Below are 22472 nucleotides of genomic sequence, written 5' to 3'. Positions count from 1 at the left end.
ACTTTAAACGCGTTTTCTGGCGAATCGATTTTTTTGACTTATGCCGGTCTTGCAGCAAATGAGCGATATGTACATTTTATCAATTAATTGTTTGCAAAGTGAAAGAAATTAAATTCTTATTTCGTAAAAAATTCATAATTTTATTAATTCAAATATTTTTAATGCACAAAAGTAAAAAAAAACATAAAAACTGCAAATAGTGTAACTATCAATTTGCAAACAATTATTCCAAATATTAAAATCGCGTTTATAACAGCTCGCAGACGATTGGACATGTACTAAATAAGGTTTTTCATATCACAAATCACCACATTTTTTTCATTTTTCTTGTATTGCTTTGATAAGAGGACAAACGAATTACCTTAAAAAAAACACAAATTTTCTATTGGGTTTGAGTCAGGACTTTGAGCATGTGTACCAATAACTTTACTGGAATTGTACAATAGTCAGGTCCTGCTCAGAAACGTTTTGGATTATTGAATGGTAAAGCTTGTACTGAGCGCTATTGTGTTGTTTACAGTGACTTAAAACTTTATTCTGTTGTTGTTGTAGCGGCAGAATTCTGGCGAGTTGATAGTCTTTGGCCGGATAAAAATCCAGGTCCGTTCCGGTTACGTAGACCCGACTGTCGGGAACGGTAAAAAAAATATTCTTCTCGTGTCGATTGGTCGAGAGAAATGTTAACAAAATACATTAGCGGTGCTTTGAAGCACGTCTATGACATCGAGTATGAGCCCGAAAGTTAAAAACAGTTGACTGTATGGCTGTTTCAAGATGAACCGAAAGTAACAAAGAGCACTGAAAACATCGATTTGATGAGTTATCCATCATATATTTCTGACTTGGCATCAAATAAATTCATTTTATTATCGTTTGTAAAAATTAAATTAGGGGTCCTCCTTTACCGACACCTTAAGTTCAAAATGCATGTTTTAATCAGAGTGGCAAAGTGTTTCGACAAATGGTTCCTTAATGGAGATATACTCGATAATAAGTAATAATGGTTTCATAATGCCATCGTCATGGAAATCGCTTGAAATACTTAAATTAATAATATGATGGATTGATATAATTATATTTTGATACCAATCCATGTACCTATGTATGTATGTATATAACGAAATATTCTTGTTTCCGACAATTGAATGTCATTTGTTCGCAAAACTATGTGATCAGCTGTATTAACTTGATCGTCAACTTGCCCCATAAATGGAAAAACTTGTATCCCAAGACGGTGTTCAAGTTTAAAAAGTGGTAGTAGAAAAGTGTGACTTTATTGCAACTTGAAAACAATTTCATGATAGTGTGAAGTCCGGGCGGCGGGGGCCGATGGATTTCCGGCCGAGCTATTCAAACACGGCGGCGAAGAACTCATAAGGAGCATGCATCACGTTCTTTGTAAAATATGGTCGGACGAAAGCATGCCCAACGATTGGAATTTAAGTGTGCTCTGCCCAATCCATAAAAAAGGAGACCCCACAATCTGCGCCAATTACCGTGGGATAAGCCTCCTCAACATCGCATATAAGGTTCTATCGAGCATATTGTGTTAAAGATTACATCCCAGCGTCAACAAACTGATTGGACCTTATCAGTGTGGCTTTAGACCTGGCAAATCAACAACCGACCAGATATTCACCATGCGCCAAATCTTGGAAAAGACCCGTGAAAGGAGAATCGACACACACCACCTCTTCGTCGATTTCAAAGCTGCTTTTGACAGCACGAAAAGGAGCTGCCTTTATGTCCCGATGTCTGAATTTGGTATCTCCGAAAAACTAATACGGTTGTGTAAACTGACGTTGAGCAACACCAAAAGCTCCGTCTGGATCGGGAAAGACCTCTCCGAGCCGTTCGATACCAAACGAGGTTTCAGACAAGGCCACTCCCTATCGTGCGACTTCTTCAATCTGCTGCTAGAGAAAATTATTCGAGCTGCAGAACTTAAACGAGCAGGTACAATCTTTTATATGTAAGAGTGTACAACTGATGGTGTATGCCGATGATATTGATATCATCGGCCTCAACACCCGCGCCGTTAGTTCTGCTTTCACCAGACTGAACAAGGAAGCAAAGCAGATTGGTCTGGCAGTGAACGAGGGCAAGAAGAAACATCTCCTGTCATCAAACAAACAGTCGTCGCACTCGCGACTTGGCTCTCACGTCACTGTTGACAGTCATAACTCTGAAGTCGTAGATAATTTCGTCTATCTTGGAATCAGCGTAAACACCACCAACAATGTCAGCCTGGGAATCCAACGCAGGATAACTCTTGCCAACAGGTGCTACTTCGGACTGAGTATGCAATTGAGAAGCAAAGTCCTCTCTCGACGAACAAAAACCAAACTCTATAAATCACTCATAATTCCTGTTCTGCTATATGGTGCAGAGGCTTGGACGATGACAACAACTGATGAGTCGACGTTGCGAGTTTTCGAGAGAAAAGTTCTGCGAAAGATGTATGGTCCTTTACGCGTTGGCCACGACGAATATCGCATTCGATGGAAGATGAGCTGTACGATATACATATACGACGACATTGACATAGTTCAGCGAATTAAAAGACAGTGGCTACGCTGGCTAGATCATGTTGTCCGAATGGACGAAAACACTCCAGCTCTGAAAGTATTCGACGCAGTACCGGCCACGGGAAGCAGAGGAAGAGGAAGACCTCCACTTCGTTGAAAGGACCAAGTGGAGAAGGACCTGACTTCGTTTGGAATATCCAATTGGCGCCACGTAGCGAAAAGAAGAAACGACTGGACTGACTGCGCTGTTGTTAACTCGGCTATAATCGCATAAGCGGTGTCTACGCCAGTAAAGAAGAAGTAAAGTCCGGGTAAACGTACTAAAATTTTTCATTCTATACTTTTGCAACGTGCATTAATGAAAGTCAGGGAACTATCTTAAGGTGTAAATCTACATATGTATATACCTCATACACGGACCGACATAAGAAAAACGAAAATCAATATACATATGAATGTAATATATGGGAGTTGAGGTAGTATCAACCCGATTTCATCTATTAACTATTATCATGCCACATACTAAAAAAATATTTCTTGGGTTTTATTAAGATTTCATTAACCACATACAATCACCAATGATATGGTGTAAAGTAGAAAATCTCTATATTAGTTACATATGTATATGGGGGCTCGGTCAAGTTTTCGGCCCATTGTATCTATTTTAGGCCAAAATATGTATATGTATAATGTTATGAGTAAAACAGAATCCATTTTGACCATTTTTTACTTATGGGGCATTTTTACATATAGATGACAATAACAGTACAAGCAAGTAAAATGTATCTCTCATTGTTACTTTATTGCTTTATTTATGCTGTCATATGGTGGCATTAACTTTACTAAGTCTGTTTTTGCAGAACCTTTTTGCAATTTCGAATTTGCTTTTTATTGAATACATATTTATGATTGGTTTATTTCTTTTGTTCCATTAATATTTTCATCGATAGGTTGCATTCCATTCGAGTAGAGAACGTTAAATCTGAAGACATATCAGGCATACATACATATACCATACAAACACATATGTATGTATGTTTATGTAATATGTATATTTTCCTTCAAAAACTGGTGAGCACTTCATATACATACAAACATATGAATTCTACACGTGGATCATAATACTAGGGTACTTAATCAAAATTCTGATAAAACATTTAAATCTGGTCCATTGCAATGTGTGATTGCAGGCAGGACCATTAGTTCTGTTTGATATCGGCTCATTCCATGGAGTACCTACAACTGTAGGCTAATCACTCCCCATACTCACCCATACATGTTTTCATATTAACGTTGATACTCATACTGCAAAATAAATACATAACTACAACTACGTCCCAACACATCTGTCGTATTACATCGTGCAGTAATATCGATTGTTAAAGCACGAGCAATGAGCTAGTGTAGAGACATGAGTTGGCTGAGTATTCCAACGTCCCACAAATTAATTTACTGCAGGGGTACTTGCGTAGTAGAATATGTACATAAATATGTATGTATGTAATTTACACGGTGAGGAACCAAATTTCGGTTCGAAGTAGATAGCTACAAAATCGGTCTATGATTTATATTTGCATGTGCAAATCTGAATCTTCCATATTTTGAACTGTGTTATATGATATTTCTATTAAAATTATTTTTATTCGAAGTAAAATTCTACCTTTTCTGACTTTGCTTATTGAAAATTACTAAGTAATCATATGTATCATATGTGTGGTTATGTAAGTACATAAAATATTAGCGCGCATAGCTTTGCTGATGTTTGGCTGAACCGCTTTTTCTCTTTGTGATTAGCGTACACAAGAGCATAGACTTGTATTCTTTATGTTTACATGATATGTGGGACCATAGTCATACCTTAAAAGTCTGGCTAAAACCTCAGCCATTAATCCAGAGTCATAATTAATCGTAATTTTAAAATTTGTACGCTGTTTTAATATTAAATTATAATATTAATATATGTACACATTTGATTTAAACTAAATATAACATTTTCATAATACCTTTTATAAATGGGACAAGTCATACTACAACAACACCTATGTATGTATGTATGTATATTTCCTTTAGTTCATCTAAGTATGTATGTACATACATACGTATACATTAGGGTGTGTCATTCTAAGGCAACCTTTTTTTTCAACTGAAAAACAGGCTCAAAACTTTCGAAAATGTGTAAAAAAAAGTCACTCAAAAGATGAGCTCTTAATATTTATATTAAGAGGTGCCTATTTCAAATTTTCGGTTTTCCATATAGATAACATGGAAAAAAATCATTTTTTTTTTGTAGTGGTTATTCTGCGGAGGTTTTATATGTGCCCCGATGGCTACCAGTAGGGATGGTAAACTCGATTCCGATTCTACTCGAGATTCGAGTTTTCTCGTAAAATAATCGATTTTTCGAATATCAAGAACCGATTCTTAATCGACTTCGACTACTGAAGATCGAGTTAAAAAAGAGGTTGCCTCAGAATGACACACCCTAGTATATATACATATATATGTACATCTTATACTAGATGTATTCGAAACTTTATAAAGTTTATACTTTCTTTTGTGAAATAATTGTATGTACGTGGTTAGAGTTTCTAAAAAATGCTAATCTTGAAATTCGAAACAACCTATTCGAAAAATAAGACATAAAAGATGATATAAAAGTGCTAAAATTTGTCACTGAAAACAAAAGAGAAGGCAGAAAAACACTATAAGCAAGATACTAAGCTCATCAATCGTGAAAAGTCGTCGTTAATAGTAAATGTCGGTACTAAAAGTGTGCGCATAAAACACTTGATTTTCCTAGAAAGCTTATAAACGAAATTGTCCAATTTGATGCTGGTATGGAATTTAATTGAGAAGTGGTCCTATTGCTGAATTAAAATTAATTGGAAAATGTTTAAAAAATTTAAAATTTAAAAATTAAGCATGATATACCCTCTTTCATTATCTCAAATGTTATCAACTAACAACTTTGAAAATTACTTATCAATCATTTTCAATTTCGGAAGTTACGTTCATATTTAACTCCGTGGATTATTACACCAGAAATAACGTTTTCGTTTATATTCTTAAATACTGTTTTACTGTATTGAATATTTTATAATTACGATATACCTTAGCCAAAGAATCACGTGGACGAGATTCTCTAGAAGTTTATATGGGTATAAAATTAACTACCGTGTTGTGTGTAGATTCTCGTATACGATTACTATCAAAATTAACGCCGCAATAGGATTGTTTAGCATTAAAGAGAACGTGTGCGTGGATTTAAAAAAAAAATGAAAAATGTGCAATGCCAATCGGTCATGAGAAAGCTGTCGCCGCGATTGGTACGAGTGTTCGTCCTATATAAGTATGTATATAAACCCACAATTAAAGAAATTAAAATTTATTAAGTAGTACCAATAGCTAGAATGAATCGCTGAATAGTGGCAAAATCAACTCAAGTATCACATATCGACTTACTTAAAATAAATAAGATGTGTTTTATGCGTTGATATTTTACCGTTTAATCAACTATGAATTTATTTTGTATTTTAGAAAAACAATATTATACATTATGTATACATACATATTTATGTATGTGTAAATCTCGTGTGCAATTGTGGAGATTATGCCTGCAACGGAATTATTATCATTGTTATTGCTTTATCGTGTGACTATGGCATGTAGATACAATGTATAGTATGCATTCGACAATACTACATATTATACAATGTATGTATCAGATGCATGCTTAAACTGTTATTGTTGCTATTTTCACAGGTCGATGCACCAACGAAAAAAAATCGTACTTATCTATGAGTATTCGAGTACATGTATACACATGTATAATTTATGTTGTTAGTATATGTTTTGACATTTCGAGTTCATAGTCGACAAGAGGCATGAATATCTGCGTTTTGCTTCGTTCCAATATAACAATAGTATTATACTCTCGCAACATGCTGCAACGAATATACATATGTACATATGTATGTATGTATGTCAAAGTTTTGTTCATCTTACGATTATATGCATCACATAAAACTAATCGAGTTTGATATAAGGTTATATAGATATATAAATGATCTGGATAATAAGACGAGTTAAAATTCGAGTTACTACCCTTCTGTCCGTCCGTCCGTGCAAGCTTTAACTTAAGATATCTTGATGAAACTTGGTAGACATATTCCTCGGCAAAAAAGTAAGGACAAATTGGGCGTAATCCACGCCTACAAAACGTCAGTAATCGAAGATGTGTAAATGGCCATAACTAAGAACTAATAGAAAACTGTAATTTGGCTTAGGGGATTGCAGTAGCAATGGGCACCTGCAGAAAAAACTTTTGAAAAAGTGGACGTGGCCACGTCTTCTAATAATGAACATATCTCCTAAACCACTAAAGCTAGAACAACCAAATTTGCCTAGCGCAGATACGATAAGATCTTCTACCGACAGTGAAAATGGAAGAAATCGGAAGATATCCCCGCTCACTCCCAATATAACGGTACAGTTAATAACTTCTAAAAGCGCAATAATTCAATAACTAATTACGTCAGAGAGATTGAATTTTACTCCCGAGATGGTTGGAGAGGGCTTTATGCAAGCCGGGATAAAAATTGGACGATGGGTATGGCATCGCCTACTTTTTGGTGAAATCACATATTCACCTTTAAAGTATGCAACTTTATAAAAAAAAATTGTTCAAATCCAACCAATTCGAATCTCTGAGTACCAAATATCCCACTATCTATAGTTGACTTTAGACCGAAAATATTGGTCAATGTATGGGATATACAATTGAAATTCAAAGAGAATACCTTCCTGGCAATGGTATCTCTGTTTATCACAAATGCGTTGAATCGGGCCAATATATCCCTGAGCCCTCATATTCCTAATATGAAGATTTTCGAGCTTTCATATATCGGTCAATATTTGAGTTATCTTATTTGAGTGCTTTGATCACAACAGTGTATCTTATATATGTATGTGCCTAAAATAGATAAAAGTGGGCAACAACTTGACCTAGCCCTCATATAATTAATATAAGGATTAATGAAGATGGAATCTAAGTTAACACACCTAATTTTAACATTTATTTTAATATAACACAGGTACTCAGGGCAACATACAAGCTACACGTTTACCATGTTTCCGAGAAATAGTATAAATAAACCGTAAAACATTAAGCTCAAAACTATAAATGCCTGCCTAGGTACATATATTTCCATAAGTACATTTGCTTTTGATATGTTTGTATGTATGCATATTCATTTATTCTTATCAATATTAATTCCAACAAATTCCAATTTTGTACTAGATCATTTCAGTCAATAGGAACGTGTAGTATTCCCGTACGTGTATAACATCTTTTTATAAATATTGATTATGCCGGTTTTTTGTATAACATATTTTAATGGCTGCTTTCTGAATAATTGCACCAAATTTATTCTAACTTATCAGGATCAGGTTTTGAATGTACATATTTTACGTAATATACATACGTTATGATGATTTGAACTTACCGTGATGATGGTGAAAATCCAACGGATTCCAAATATTCCTTTTATATACTTGTATATGTTCCATATGGTAATGAATTTGTCTCAAAGGAATATTTTGTAAAATTTTGTTACTAATACATATATTTATTTTATTTAAGATCGTTTCTCATGAAAGTGTTAGTACTAAAATTATATAATCTTTATTATAAAAAGTCATTATGTATTGATTTTACCCCGATGGGACTCGAACCCACAATCCTCGGCTTAGGAGGCCGATGCCCTACATTAGGCCACTGGGGCTCATTATATAATATCATAGCATTTCCCGCAGCCTCGCTTGCATTTAATCCTTTTTATAGAAACCAAAGTACCAAATGCATAGTATGTACACAAATACTGTAACGCGATAATCACCTTCTTGGTGGTGGTGTTAAACCAAATTTTATCTAATTAATCCTTTTGGTGCATTTTTTTCTGTTAGATTCTGAAAACAATCATATCTACCGAAATAAATGTTTTCAATTTGAAATTTATTTTACAAACAGATTTTTTTGAGATGACATTAATATAATCAAAATCGATAGTATTTTAAGGCCTTCCGCAGAAATAAACGCAGAATTGTAAAAATGTTCACGTTTTTCTGTGCTGTGCTTCGGAAGTTCTGCGGGTACATAACGAGATAGCATTTAATTTTTATATATAAGTATATAGTACATACATATAAGATAACAATTAAGTCCTTAAAAAAACAAAAAAGAAACAAATTCCGAAAAATTTTTAAATAAACGATATTATTTGATATTAAAAAACGTGAAAACATCGTCGTTATCTGTTATGAGTACATTGCCAATGAATAGGACATTACTTGGGTGGACGCTCGAAATGCAATGCGCATGTGAGAGGAAGATGAGATGTTTCACTCTTCCGATATTTTAACTTTTCCAAAGGTTTTCGACTTAAAAAGGAAATAAACATAACAAAACAGAAACTTAGATTTAGTTTATACTTTTTCACATTATACATATGTACATATTAATTTGGAAGGACTGGTTTAAAGAAAGGGTCGAGACTTGTTTTTTTCCTTTTGTTTAATAGCTCCTGACATTTTTCGTGTAAATATTAACTAGATGTGATATCTGCTTTGCATCATTATTGTTTTCATATATCAAGGTATTGATGCATTCAACTGCTTCTGAAAAACTCACTTTGAGTTCTTGCATATCTTCCTCGATAACTGGTTCTTCAACTTCATTGTCAGACACTAAACAACAAAAGATACAACAAATTTGCTGAGCGCAAATATTATAAGAACTTCTATCGACAAATAAATCAATAACTTATTAAATTTTACCTTTAGGTGGTGTCGGAAGGCTTTATGGGGCCAATGTGAAAATTTTATGTAGAGAGAATCCTTTTCTGACAATAGTATCTCTGTGAATCTGTTACATCTGAACTTAGCCTTCCTTACTTGTTATTGATGTCGTTGTCGTATGGGTACGGGTCTAAAAGTTTTGATCTCTAATTAAAATTAGTTGAGTTAATTTTCATTTTGGTAAATCATTTCGGAGATATTTATTCACCTTTTTTATCCGGTAATACGTATATAAATATTATATACATTAATATCAAAGCACAGTTGAACTTCCATAACTCGAACTACTATAACTAGAAGTACTCCATAACTTGAACTCTTAAATTGGCAATAGCGTTTAGAAGTCAAATTTCATACAAATTTCCTTCCATAAAGCGAACTTTTAAATTGGCGCGTGATTCGCTAGGGGGGAAATAAAAAATATATTTTAAACATAAGTTTTCGACAACCGAAAATTGGATTGATCAAATACCCAGAAAAAGTTGGTTTTTCCATATATTGCTAAAACCGTTTAACAGCTCCAACTTATCGAACACAAAGTGCCTTTTATTCTATGTTATTTAAATTTTCTTCATTACGCATGTCCACTGAGCGCCCATTTAATAAACTATCTCTCTTGCTCTTCTTAATAAATCTTGAATTGCAATTACTTTTTAACTGTGATTGTAAATATTTCACAAAAGCTACTAGATTTTCTTATTCAGCTTGAACACAGTACATAATCCCAATTCAATATTCTACCGGTTTCATCTGTATTTCCTCTTGTCAAAAAATCATGTAATCAGCAAAATGTTCTAGGTCCACTCCACGTTAAGTTTGTATCAAACGCTCCTTATGAAACTTGGGCAAACCTAGTTACCTCGAAATATGAGGTTGCATCTTAGCAAAATTTTGGTTTCCATGTTGCCATTAAATTTTTTCGTTCATTTTGGATGCAACTGTTGCCGATTCATATCGCCGTTGCCTCGACGAACGCAAATATTAGTTGCAGAATATGTTGCGGTAACAAGTATGGGTAACAAGAGTTGTAGAAAATGAATGAAAGCTTATCCAAAGGGGAACTAATTGTGAAGCGAGAAACGAAAATTATGTTGCCGGTGACATTAATCACCACTCCATTTGCGCCCGATCCATACATACATACTCGTATGTAGTAAATACGACGACAAAACTTACTGGCTATAGCAGTGATAACTAGAAGGAGTTGTGGTGGGGTGAAAAATACATAAAGGGAAGTCACACGATTTCGCCCCGAATCGATGTGCTGGTGTCGAACCGGTTTTGAAAGCAGCTGTACAATAGCCAGAAAACGCAAAAATAATATCCGTGTAGTGCAGATAACCGTAGCATTTAATAACTCACATTATCTGGAAGAGTTGAATCCGCAGTCAATTTAAAATTTGAACATGTTCTGAGGAAATTCTAATATCAATATTTTAGTAAATTTTAGTAAAATAACAAAGGCAGGGGGAAACTGCTATATGTATGTATGTGCGCTTGTTACTATCCATTTCTTTTCTTCCACCTGCTAAGAACTTTAATAATTTGGCACTCGCCATCGTATGTATGTACATATGTCGATTAAACGAACAATCACTGGAACAAGCGATCAACTTTACCAATCAAGCATTTTCAAACTGCAACATCGAACGAATAAATAATTTGAAACAACCAAGTAGTATTACCGTCGAAATACCATGCAACCAATTCTAATGGGCATGCCCCACATGAATGCATGTTGAGAGTATAAATACAAGTATGATAAAAAACTCGACTTATTCTCTAAACAAGACATTTGGCGTTTGAGTAAGAAATAAGAGTTTATTGGTGGCTGCTTCTTTGCATCATAATTTGCTCTGGTTTTGCATAAACTCCAGGCGACTCACACAAACATTTCGTTCTTTCGTTGTTCGTATCTTTACATAGAGCAGGGTAACGTCCACAGTATTTCGGTATTGAGTACTAAGTTTAGTACTCTGGAATATTGGCACGTATGACTGAGCACGATTAAACTTACTTTATTCGCTGGTTTGCCGTGGGTGTACCAATAAAACAATTCACTTTCCCTTACATACAATGAGCATAAGTTCAATTGTACATTAAAATATGCATGTACATAGTACATATATACGGATGTAAGTGTGGATAAGTGACAGTGAATAGCAGAATGAACTCATCACGAATCCTAATAAATACTTGTTTATTATTTTTATAAAGGAAGTATGTATGTATGTGTATATAGAGGAAATAACAATCTCATGTTCAAATAATTTAGAAAATTGGTTACATTGTTACAAAAGAAAAACTACCTATTTCCAATATTTCTTATTTCTCTTGTATATTTTCTCATTTTGAATTGACATCAATAGCACAGCTAATACAGCTGTATACATACATATCAATATAAAAGCATTACATATACATAAGTATCTTTACATGCATTAGCATTGTAGTTACTAGCATTGGTTTTCATTGCAAACGTAAACCAAATTGGTTACAACATCCAATTTCTAAACAAGTGGTAATCTACACTCCGGACTACAATAGATTGAAAAAAATTATAGTTTTTATTAATTTGCCCGAACAAATTCATGTTAAAATAAAAACTTGGAAATTCGAATTTGTAATAATCATACATATGTATGTACATACATACATATGTGTATTATCATCCTCAAAACTTATTTTTGAGCGGCATCGTTGTTTTCCTAATCAATAGTCAAAAAACTATTCAAAAACAATTTTTTCATGGTACATATGGCAACACTGTTTGTTCTCTGACGAAAAAGAAACTGGCCTCCTCATTTTACTACTGACGTACTACGCTCATCATAACAACGACCGAACTCTGTTCAACTCACCAACGAATGTAGCAGCCAGTAAGACAGCTAACTCGTTTTAAGTATTTTTAGCTTCCTCTACGTCGTTGAGCTAGTCAGTCATGGATGTTAGAGCGGTAGAGTTCTCCAGTTTTTATTTTGTTAATGTGCAATTTTATGACTCATTCCTCATTCAACAAAATTCAATTTCAAACATGAAATAATCGAGTATACATATACTCATATCATACTAAAGAGATAAACATATAGAAAATGCACCCTGTTCTTGATGCTGTGGAACTTTTACAAGAAATTTTGAAATGTATGAATATTCCTTTCAATTCTTTTGCAAAATATTTGAATTATAAAATAAGGCTTTCTTAATTAAATGCGTTTATTAAAAAAATAATATTCGTTTCTAATGATTTAAAATTGTTTATTTGCAGTTAATATTAAAATTTGTTATACACGAGTATGCTACTCAGGATGAGACTATGAAAAATGCACATCATTTAAATTTTCCGAAAACCGATCAGAAGTAAAAATGATTCTGAATGTCTATTTGACGATTCATTGAATCTTCCAAAGGTTTTGACGTTAAAATTTGATGTGATAAGTGATTGCATACTTAGATTACTTCGGTTATTCTTGTTTTATTCGTGTTCGACGCCCAATGTTCGGACCTTAGAGGTCAGAGGACTAGTGCGACGCGAAGGCGACGATAAAATCGCATCAGAAATTTGTATTTATGGATGCTGGAGGTATCCCTGTGTTTCAGAGCGCCAGCCAGGCAGCCGTCGCAGCCCAGCAGCAACAGCAAAAGCACCAGCAGCAGCGTCAACAACAGCTCAATTTACAATTGCAGCAGCAACAACATTTACAACACCATCAGTTACAGCATCAACAGTCAAGTTTAGGGCTGCATCTACAGCAACATCAGCAATTACAATCGACGCAGCAACAATTACATAATGTGCAACAGCAACAACAGATACAGGTGCAACATCACCAGCAACATCAACATCAACAGGCGAATACGCAACCACCACAATCCCAACATTCTGCGTACCATCCAGCACCAGGAGGTGCCGGTGCAGGAGGCGGCATTGGCTTTGGCGGCAGCGCAACTGGCGGCCCTACAGGTGCAACTGGAACAACAGCTACAACAGCTGGAGCATCTAGCGGAATGGGTGGCCTCATCGGCGTCAACAACAATATCAACGGACCAACGTCCGGCAACCAGGGTACCTGCGGTCCCGAAGTTGTGCCTCCAAAGAGGCAGCAAATGGTTGATCGACTTAGACGACGAATCGAAAACTATAGACGTCGACAGACGGACTGTGTACCGCGCTATGAACAAACATTTAATACAGTATGTGAGCAACAAAATAGTGAAACAGCGGCGCTGCAAAAACGATACCTTGAGAGCAAAAATAAACGCTCAGCCAAGAAAACTGAGAAGAAGCCTACAGATACGGCGTCGGCTGCGGCTGCAATGATGGCAGGCAATCTGCAAAGCAGTGTACATGTGGTAAGTTTTGTATATTTCTAATCAATCTCAATACAAAAGAATCGAAAAATGTAATATTCAGAAAATCTACAATGCGTTACAAAAATATCGTTTTTTTACGCTATCAATTCGCGGAACCTTTTTTTTTTGCAAATTAACACATGTTCAATTGCGATCAATTCGGTCAGTTTAATTTAGAAAATTTTGTTACAAGTTGTCATCAAAGATATCAGATATCAGGCTATAATAGACAATTCAAGAGATTGGAGCAAAACAATATATTTTCTATAATTGGCATACGAGGTTTTTTTTTGAACGCACTTATATATAGGGTGGGCCATCTAACGTTTTAAATTTGAATTATCTATATTTCGACATTGGAAACGTCAAATACTATTCGGAAAGTGAGAGATATTCAGTAAAAAGTCTAAAATTTACGAAATGGGTCGCTATTCACTATTCTACAGTTCGCAGATTGGGCAGAAAATCGTTTGACCGAGGATGGTCAATTTGACCGAAAAATAATCTTTTCGGACAAGGCTCATTTCCACCTGGATGGTTACGTTAACAAGCAGAATTGTCGCATTTGGGGCACAGAAAACCCGCACGTAATCGTCGAGAAGCCAATGCACCCAGCACGAATCACTGTATGGTGCGGATTTTGGTCTGGTGGAATCATCGGCCCATTTTTCTTCGAAAATGAAGAAGGAACCGTAACCATCAATGGTGAGCGATATCGCGCAATGTTAACCGAATTTTTCTACAAGCAAATTGAAGAGGAAGACTTGGACAACACTTATTTCCAGCAGGACGGCTCAACGTGCCATACAGCAAACGCTACACTCAATCTTTTACGCCCTATCTTCGAAATTTAAAATTTTATATGGCCCACCCTATATACATACATACATATTCCAAAAACTTAAAGTATTCAATTTTACCACCATTTCTTTATCGCTATTTCTAAGAAAGTAGAATACTAACTTGTGAAAATATGTAAAATATATATGTATATTAAACAGGAAATTATTTCAGTGGTCATGCATTATATAAAAGTGTATACGAGAAATAGCCACTGAAATGGGAATGAATGATTGGAGTATGCACAATGTGGTTAAAAATTTTATTGTATTAATTTTAACTCTTCAGCTTGAAATAGCACAGTGCGTCGTAGGTAGGTTATGCATGCAAAGGAAAACACTATGTTAGGGCGATAACATGTGCGGAAAAAAGGCGATTGTTTTAACTAGGCCCTATAAATAAATAAAAATATGAATTCAGTCTATTATTTTGCCTCCCTAAGTTCTTTCTAGTACTAAAACATAGTGGTCCACTTTACCCGAATACCATGATCCATTTTTGGGAAGAATAAGGCATATGCGATTTTGCTATATTTGAGATATTTTTGTTCAATTTGATCTTTTATAACTTATTTGGACTATTTTTTTAATATTTCATCTATTTAATATTTAATTATTTGGAAAAACACAGCATGTCAGTCGTGTCTTCTTTTCGCAACGTGGCGCCAATTGGAAATTGGAATGCGGTATTCGCCAGGTCCAATGCGCAAAGGACCATATACTTATCTTCCGCGGAACTTTTCTTTCGAAAACTCGTAACAACGACTCATCGGAATAATGAGTGACTTATAGAGTTTGGTTGTTGTTCGTCGAGAGAGGACTTGACTTCTCAATTGCCTACTCAGTCCGAAGTAGTCCCTGTTGGCAAGATTTATTCTGCGTTGGATTTCGAGGCTGATATTGTTGTTGGTGGTCTACGAATTTGAATTTGTGACTGTGAAAAATGGCGCCGGAGCCTAGTCGCGAGTGCGCCGACTATGTGTTTGTTGACACAAATATTTCGTCTTTTCCTCGTTCACTACCAGACCCATTTGTTTTGCTTCCTTATCCAGTTTGGAGAACTGACGGCGCGGATGTTAAGGCCAATGATATCAATATCATCGGCATACACCGGCAGCTGAACACTCTTATAGAAAATTGTACTTGCTCGATTAAGTTCTGCAGCTTGTGGGCTCATATTAGGATAATAACTACTACATATGTATATCTATATATATACACTGACAGGACCAGCCTCTCTGTTCGGTTAATAGATTGTCCGCTAAATAAACATCAAAAAACTTTGGGACTGGTCACTGTGCACGATTAGAGGAAATGTCCGCTTAATATAGCGGCCGCAGTACTTAAATGTAAATATATTTTGATTAATAAAACTTCTTCTAACAGTTTGAACAGTATTCGCGGCCTAGCATTAGTGATGTTGATGAAAAAAAGCAGTATTCACATGCATGAATTACGTGTGTACATACATACATATATGTATACACATTTATGTATGTGAATACATTCATTAAACTCATCGCACGATGAAAAATTAATGAGGTCAGCTTATTTTTTCAGTCACTCATTACGAAATAATGCATACGCATATGTATATGTATGTATGTACAAATGTATGTATTGTACATATCATGAAACATTAGTATTGGTGTTATTGGGTATACTTCCAGTTTAACTCAGTCTTCTAACTAAAAAAAATTCATCTGCTGTAAAATAAACAAATATGTATTATAATTTGTTATATGTATACTTACTTTATGATATAATCTTTCGTTATAAAGGTACTAGTTATAGGCTTATTAAACAAAAATACTTCTCAAGTATTATATTTGTACTTCTAAAATAGCATATTAATAAATGCCCAACTGAGCAGTTACATACTTACATATGTACATATGTATATTCAAAAGTTTGGTGCCTTCAAAAGTATGTACTTACTTACATATGTACATATGTATGTATGTACCAACAGACCATTTTGTATTTAATATAACTTTTAAGCATATTCTTCACTAACTGGTTCACATGAGAAAATGGCAAAAATTCGGCTATTTCGCAGATAACATTGCTTTTGCACGCAAAGAAAAGTTTGCATTTCAGTCATGCCTTGCATGAATGACACATTAAAACAAAATGAGTCTACCATGAAAGAAGATATTTTGATAAATCTGCGGCTACTTAACTGTAAGCAAAAAGTGACAACAAAAGAAACATATGCACATATATGTGTACAAGTATACCGAGAAAATGATCTGTCTTGATATTTTGACGCAAAGGCAATTGACGATATTATTGCCAAATACCTTTCAAAGTTCTACTCATCACTGGCAACATTATTTATACTCATCTGTTTCACTGTCCCCAAGTACGACTCTCGTTGAAGTTGGTTCGTATTTGTTTAAGTATTATGTTCAAGAGTGAAATAGAGAGCACCCCACATGCTCTGGAAGATTGCGCTGACCTAATATATTTGCAACATTTACTCTATAGTCGTTCTCTTTATTGAGTATTTGCGCATTTAAGACTTTTGTATATAAGTATGTACATACATATACATATCCGCATATGTTTTTTCCTTTTTAAAATTTAATAAGATTTATGTTTACGATTTTCATAGTTGTTTCAGAAGCCGCTTACATATATTTGTGAGGACACTACAAGTTTTAAACCAATCCAAATTTATGATACACACATTGTTCAATATTACTTCACTCAGACTTTTATTTGTTTACCGATATCGATCTAGTAGATTTAAGACATTCATATTTATGTATGAAGTATGTATCATGCACATAGTATATTTAGCTCTATGTGCTTTCATTCCATATTCTACAAGTGTGGCTTGATCGCTATACATTATCCACATATGTATGTATGTATGTATATTAATTTTTATTGCAAATTGGTAGTAGAATTTGTATATGTACATATATGTATGTATGTATTTCATGTTTCCGGCACATTTCCTAAATTGTATCCGATGTCGACTACGTCTATATTTAATTTTTTGCAACTGAAATGTAGTATGTTTAATATTGTAAGACCAGTGAAAGAATAGGATATAATATAGTATGTGCATGTAAACATAGAAATTATATAAGTATAAATATATTTTTAATTATGTGTATGTATGCATGTATATGGTGTATCGCAAGACGAATTGTATGTGCATACATACATACTTATGTATATATGTATGTATGTAACTGTTCAGCCAGCGAATATTAACAAAGTATTTCAAGCTGGACAACTGAAAACTGGTGAATAAAAGATCAAAAGAGATTGGCATTGTCATTATTTTCTTACTCCTCTGGAAAGAATTCACCAATTTCATCAAACATTTTATACACTTTTAAATTCTTTACTAAAACTGTTTCATTCATTCAATTCGATTGAATAACTTTCTAAAAATAATTTCCTCGAGTTTAATCATCATTATTTAGACTTTTGAACACAAAAAACATACAAATAGTTATCCAAACGCTAGGAATATAATAATATTCACCTTATTTGAGATATTGAATTTTTGACAAGGCATTTGTTGCAAAACAAATATTTCACTCATATATACTTACATACATACATACATACATACGTATACTTACATAAATATATGTACATACATACATGTTTGCGTAACAAAAACGTTCAGCGAGTTCCAAATTCGTTGAAAAGATAAATTCATTAAATTAGATGATACGGTATATGTATATATTTTTATATTATATAACTACATATGTAAATATGCTTAAGTTCATATACTTATAAGCAGGAATGCATTAAAAAAAATGAAATAGCATTTAAATTTAAATTTGTTTGCTTTATAATCCTAAATACGGGATTAAACAAAAAATTCGCTAACTGGATTAATTTTTTTTTTTAATAAAATCCCAACTAAAATAAAAACGAAAATTTTGTATCACAAGCATATAGTCAAAAATTAAAAAAAAAAAAATGTTTTAGAATTAACATAATAGAACATCGGGATTAAAAAATAAAAATTTAATGTTTAAAGTATAATTTTGAAAATAAAAAAATTCGTAACCCCGCTTATAACTATATTTTTTATAATGTAAATATATACATGAATGTATGGATTGAAAAGCTTGGCCCAAAAGTTTTTTCCATGAGATATACTCAGATACTTACATACGTACCTACATATATACTTAAATATATAATACAGAGAGCACACTATGCCATTGATTATAATAATAGTAGTGGTGAATTGCTGGTTTCCCCTTAACTAAGCAAGTTCAAATATTTATATTCTCTTTTATTGACATTGATCTCTTTCTTAGTCGTTGTGAACCATCGGGCAGTCTACGAATAAAAGATGTTATGAAAAAGAAAACGACAAGCAGAAATCTTATTAATTGTAAGGTAATAAGCATATCAAAACAATGCACAACGGATGCTTTGTTTTTATTTAACAATGCAATTTATGCACACAAGATATCGCGTGGGGAATATTGTAATGCCTCTATATATGTATGTATATTTAGATATTCGTAAAGTTTCATCTCACCATGCATCCATTGGCTAGTACAGTGGTAAGAGTTTTACTGTTTTAATAACAGAGTCGTCAACCAAAGCGTCAGCATATTGCTACAGGTTTTTATCAACAAAATTCTCGAAATTGATAAAATGCGCGTACAAGAATTTCTTTGTCTTATTCTCGGTGAAAATTCAATACTTTTTAAATGTGATATTTAAAATATGTTTAAAAGTTATTTATATTAAATTAATATTGATTCAAAGGAAGTTGAAATATATAAGAAAAATCAATAAACGCTCAATTTAAGAATACGTTATAATTATTTCTTTACTTTTTGATTCTACGATTTCGAATATTGATAAAGTTAAATTAATGTTATTTCACTCAGAAGTTATAAAACATTTTGACAATCCATTTTTACTTTGATTTTGACAGATATTATGGTTAGACTTATAGCTTCCGCATGAAGTTTTTATGAGGGTTGTTTTTACTTGCAAATATGTACATATGTATGTATGTATATTGTCTATTGTATTTTGGTTTCCCATAAGAACATCCCTTCATAGATGATGTCTCTATATTGCTCTAGCTTTTCGGCGTTTGCGCTTTTAACTGCTATTGACCATGTTAGCATTTGTATTCTGGTCTTTGATGGGTATCACTGGTTTGATATACATATGTAGTTTCACTACATTTTAGACTCATACCTTGATTACTGCTGGTGCATACAGAAAACATCGTTTTTCAAATTTTTAAGATTTTCCATTTCTCCCATTCGCAATGTCTACGGCTCTTATTTAACTCTCATTGGGATGTCACCGTTGTTTCATGTTGCTTCGGGCAAATGTATGTATTGCATGTGATTTTTTTTCGCATTTCGAGTTCATTGGTGCGTTGTTATGCTTTGCGTCTCTGTTGCTGTCTCTTTAATGTTTTGCAGTGCTTTTCCAACTTTCTCACAATGCGTTTATTTTTTGATTCTCCTGTGACGGTTACAGCGGTTGTGACTCTACTGCTGGCTGACGAAATGTTTGATTAGGTGACTGCCTCGTTGGCTTGGTAGTTCGAGATATACATATGTAGCTGCTGTTGTCGCATATCGGGAACTCCGCCACAGCCGGCTCGTGTCAGTACTCAATTGTCAGCCAAACGCCACACGACCAAAACACGGAAAATTTCAGATGAGCATAATTGGCTATTGCGATAACGAGAAGCCTAAATTCATACACGATTAGGGCGACACCTACGGCGAAACCGATAACACTTGCCAAATAACACAATAGCAAGTTTAAAATTTTTAATTGAAATAAATCTAAATAATAAAAACAGTTTATAAATAAATGTACATAGGCACAGTTTCAAGCAAGCAATATTAAAGTTATGAGATATTGACATAGCTGATGCTAATGATGGTTAGAATTGCAGCAGCGGCGAGACATCGTATCGAATTCAAATATGTAGATAGTAATACGCAAAGTGGAGGTGGTCAAAGTGACATCAGAAACAGTAGAGAAAAACAATAGTGCAACAACCTTAAACATAGAAACACATAACATACCTATGACACTAGATTTACAATTAAAATGTTTACATTTTTAAACTAAAATATGATATAGTGAGTGTATAAACATATGTACCTACATACATATGTAAATAAGTCCAATGCCAGGAAAAGGAAGCCACTGTAATCGCAAAAATTAATCCATATATTTCTTGATTATTTTCTCTTCGTAAAAAAAGGAAATTAAGATTTATATTAGTGAAGCCCCACGTTGGTATTTTTGGAATAAAATCAACAAAAAAATGGATTTCATGTTCAGAATCAGTGGTCTTGAAAATGTTTAACCCGATTTCGACCGTTTTTAGGTGACAGAGGGCAACCTCGGAGGCTCTATTTACATTAAGTTTACACCGATATAAAGTGGAAAATCAGAAACTTATAATTAGATATACATATGTAGTTTATCTGGTAAGGGAAACATATTATGGTTCTATTACATCGGTCTGCACTTTCAACCTTCTCATGTTATCAAGGAGTATTTTATCAAAGATTTTTTAATTTTTACCCATATATCGCTTGCACAGATAGTTGGATAGACTTTCGGACTTTCAATTCGGTAACAGGAATTCCTAAAACATTTTTTAGAGATTATTTCGGTCCCTACGACAACAAAAATAACGGTCATTTTGGGTTGGCCTTCTAGAATGTATAGATCTGTTTTTATCAGCATGGTTTAATAGGTACTGATCCAATTATTCGAGTATATAGAGATATTTCTCTAACTAGTTGATGGAATTTTGTTTTCTCTCTAGCTCGACATCTTTACTAATGCGCAAGCTAAATTTTGTTAGCGCGAAAAACGCGATGATTCGTTCGATTAACGCCTTTTTGTGGGCATATTAATGGATAATGATTCCGTTATTATACAAGTCTTTTGATACTTACAATATTTTTATATTCACTCATTCTAATAGTACAGTAATCTACATATATAACGACGAGAAAATCTTCATAATTGTACTTACTCGAGCAAAGAGAACTACACTCACGTTCTCCACTCCCTTACCACTTTTATTAATAACATGAACCAATTCTGCTATAATGAGTGCCAGAAGAGTCATTACAATAAATATAATATTTCGATTTAAAATTAGGCAACTTTTATGTGAAGAACCAAAACAAATAATTCTTTTTGCGATTTGAACGCATCAAGTGTATGTTGTCTTCAAAAAAATGTAGCTTTATTTAAGTAAAATCTCTACATTTTCATCGAAATATTTGTAATATGTATTTCTCGTAATTTTATTAATTTTTACTTATATGTATTTACTGCAGTCTGTTTCTACTTATAAAAACGTAAAATTAACTTCTTAGCAGAGACAAGGGGTGTTAGAGGTTTGCATTTTGAGCGGCAAAACGACAACTTCAACATTCGAGGAGGTTTAAATGAACATCTAAACTAATATACATACACAATATAGAAAATGATATAAATAGTTTAAATTCGGTGATATTATTTGTAATATGCTTAGTGTTAGTAAAATAAAAAAAGAATAAAATGTTTGTAATTTATAGCAATTGCGTTCAAATAACAAACTGTGTCAATGAAATGGAAAAACTAAAAGCTTTGAAAGAAATCGAATCAAATCAAATTCCGATTGGACGTTACATAGAAAAGTCTTAAGAGAACACCTCGATGCTTCTCTTTTCTATGTCGACTTGCTTTGGAAGGAAATAAGTTAATCATTTTAATGAATATTTGGGTAAACCAATTTAGTACCTTATTGCATAGATAGATGCATATATGTATATACATATGTATGTATACATATTTTAAAATTCAAATTTTTATACAAATGTTTTAAAATTGTGATACATACGTAATACGTATAGATAATCAA

The 22472-nt window shown here is 33.7% G+C and overlaps 1 protein-coding gene across 4 annotated transcripts in view; it reads left to right on the top strand.

Annotated features, from left to right (window-relative positions):
- Positions 1-22472, top strand: part of LOC105228185 (neurogenic protein mastermind) — a 37882-nt gene that overhangs the window by 7570 nt on the left and 7840 nt on the right. Inside the window, exons 1-2 of one of the 4 annotated variants that reach the window (XM_049461316.1) lie at positions 12097-12524; positions 12649-13733. The exons of 1 other annotated variant lie outside the window; for it this stretch is intronic. In XM_049461316.1, coding sequence (XP_049317273.1) covers positions 12951-13733 — 783 coding nt within the window. In that variant the 5' untranslated portion in view covers positions 12097-12524; positions 12649-12950. Of the gene's footprint in view, positions 1-12096; positions 12525-12648; positions 13734-19999; positions 22335-22472 lie in introns of those variants that run through there. 2 more of the 4 variants (XM_011207897.4, XM_049461317.1) reach the window with 2 other exon arrangements.

This window comes from Bactrocera dorsalis, unplaced genomic scaffold (genome assembly GCF_023373825.1).
Source record: "Bactrocera dorsalis isolate Fly_Bdor unplaced genomic scaffold, ASM2337382v1 BdCtg020, whole genome shotgun sequence".
NCBI classification, from domain to species: domain Eukaryota; kingdom Metazoa; phylum Arthropoda; class Insecta; order Diptera; family Tephritidae; genus Bactrocera; species Bactrocera dorsalis.
The sequence above is the reverse complement of the archived record's forward strand: the minus strand, read 5'-3'. Positions and strand labels throughout refer to the sequence as shown.